This window comes from Cibotium barometz, chromosome 1, assembly GCF_041138505.1.
Source record: "Cibotium barometz isolate CiBa-2024 chromosome 1, ASM4113850v1, whole genome shotgun sequence".
Classification (NCBI taxonomy): domain Eukaryota; kingdom Viridiplantae; phylum Streptophyta; class Polypodiopsida; order Cyatheales; family Cibotiaceae; genus Cibotium; species Cibotium barometz.
In genome coordinates, this window is record NC_141046.1 from 53,071,519 (window position 1) to 53,073,267 (window position 1,749).

The following is a 1,749-nucleotide window of genomic DNA, read 5'->3' on the forward strand; positions in this document are numbered from 1 at the left end:
CCATGGCTAAGAATGTAGATTCCATGGTTCATATGAAGGGGTGGAAATCGTGGAAGCATGAGGGCCATGGGGGACTAGCACACAAAGTAAAAGAGGAGAAGGAAGGAAAAGGGGGAGGGAGAGGGAGATGGATGATTATAAATAGGCACTCTAGGTTACATAGTGAGTTGTGGAAAGAGCGTTGTATGGTTGTAGTGAGCCTTTGTATTGTATGGTTGTGGGACTCTAGGTTACATAGCAAGTTGTGGAGAGAGCGTTGTTTGTTGTCTCCACCTTAGGCTAATATATATTCTTATTATCGTACGAACATATTTGTAGTCCTCGCTCTTTTCGCGGGTGCAGCTTTCACGCTCCGAATAGGCCACCACCCTAGCAAGTAGCGATGGTGAGACCTCAGCTTTCCCTTTTTGAAGTGGCAATTGCTTGCTTGTCGGTTTTCTCAATGTAATCACATGCAATCATCATCAGGCTAATTATGCAGTTATAGCTCTTGGTTTTCCTCAAAGCTAGTAGGTTGGCAGCAGTGGGGATCTCTTGGGATATATTGTATGGTTAATTACTACTGTTTGATTATTAACTCTTTTTTTATGGTGAATATATTCAGGCCATGTTTATCCGCGTGAAGAGAAAGATGACCACCTACTTTGTTCATTGCGACCCTTCTGATAACGTCTTGCAAATCAAGGCTAAGCTGCGGACTCTCACGGATAACCCCGTGAGCAATCAACGCTTGATTTTGCTCGACTGCCATCACGTTCTGGATGATGCAAGGACGCTTGCCCAACAGCAGGTGATTCAACCCATTTTTAAGCTTGCCTTTCAAATTTTGGAATGGTGTTGCTATCTTTTGTGAGACCACAAGTTCACATTCCTAAATAGATATCTTTCGTTTTATTCCTACGCATCCAAAGTTCCAAATTTAGCAAGTAGAACTCTCCAATGCTTTGACTCTAGTAATGTGCATGCCCATAGATACATGCCACCTTATGGTGTAGAGTAGAGCTCAAGTTAAATGAAGCAGTCTATGTGTATGGGTGCTCTATCTATTACACCATCATCAAGACACATGATGCTTTGCACGGTAGGGTACCTTGCACACACATCCATATCTATGCCTCTAATATGCGATTTTGAAAGTTGCAGGTGGAGAACAATGATGTCGTAGCACTGACTCTAAAGAAGAGTAAGTTGTACTCTTGTTTGGGTGCTATATTGCACTCTTATCCATGATTTAATTTCTCTCATGTTCGTATAAGAATCTAAATCTACACATTAATACTCATCATTTAGTATAATATGAGTGACATGACTCCATGATGGCATACGGACTAGGTAATGGAGAATGGGAGGACATTGATATAGACAACTTTGAACAAAAGGCCGATTCTACTAGTAGTAGCTAGAAGGATTCGACTAAGCTCCTTCCAACGCGGGTGAAAAAATGTTGTTCTCAATTCACAATGTCATTGAATCAATAGCATTTGATGACAATAAGCACACCTTTAGAATAACCTAATATTACTTATATCTTGTAATAAGCACACCTTTAGAATAACCTAATATTACTTATATCTTGTAATAAATTTCACATTCTAAACCCAATGCTATCTTCTTGTAGATACTCAATGCATCCTACAAAGTCATGACATCTAGGTGAGGCATCTTAATGGTTCAGTACCATTATGGATGAAGTATTCTCAACTTGTAAATATGTGGATTTTGCTCTATCAAGGCTTTATAGCCGTGGCT

At 40.1% G+C, this 1,749-nt stretch overlaps 1 protein-coding gene across 1 annotated transcript; it reads left to right on the forward strand.

Moving 5' to 3' along the window:
- The first annotated feature begins 235 nt into the window (after nucleotides 1-235).
- On the forward strand, nucleotides 236-1,489 carry LOC147642167 (uncharacterized). Its single transcript, XM_086774962.1, has 4 exons — nucleotides 236-385; nucleotides 605-790; nucleotides 1,144-1,183; nucleotides 1,333-1,489. The coding sequence occupies exons 1-4, from the start codon at nucleotides 383-385 to the stop codon at nucleotides 1,401-1,403; spliced, it is 300 nt and encodes a 99-aa protein (XP_086631088.1). The 5' UTR covers nucleotides 236-382; the 3' UTR covers nucleotides 1,404-1,489.
- The last annotated feature ends 260 nt before the right edge of the window (nucleotides 1,490-1,749 follow it).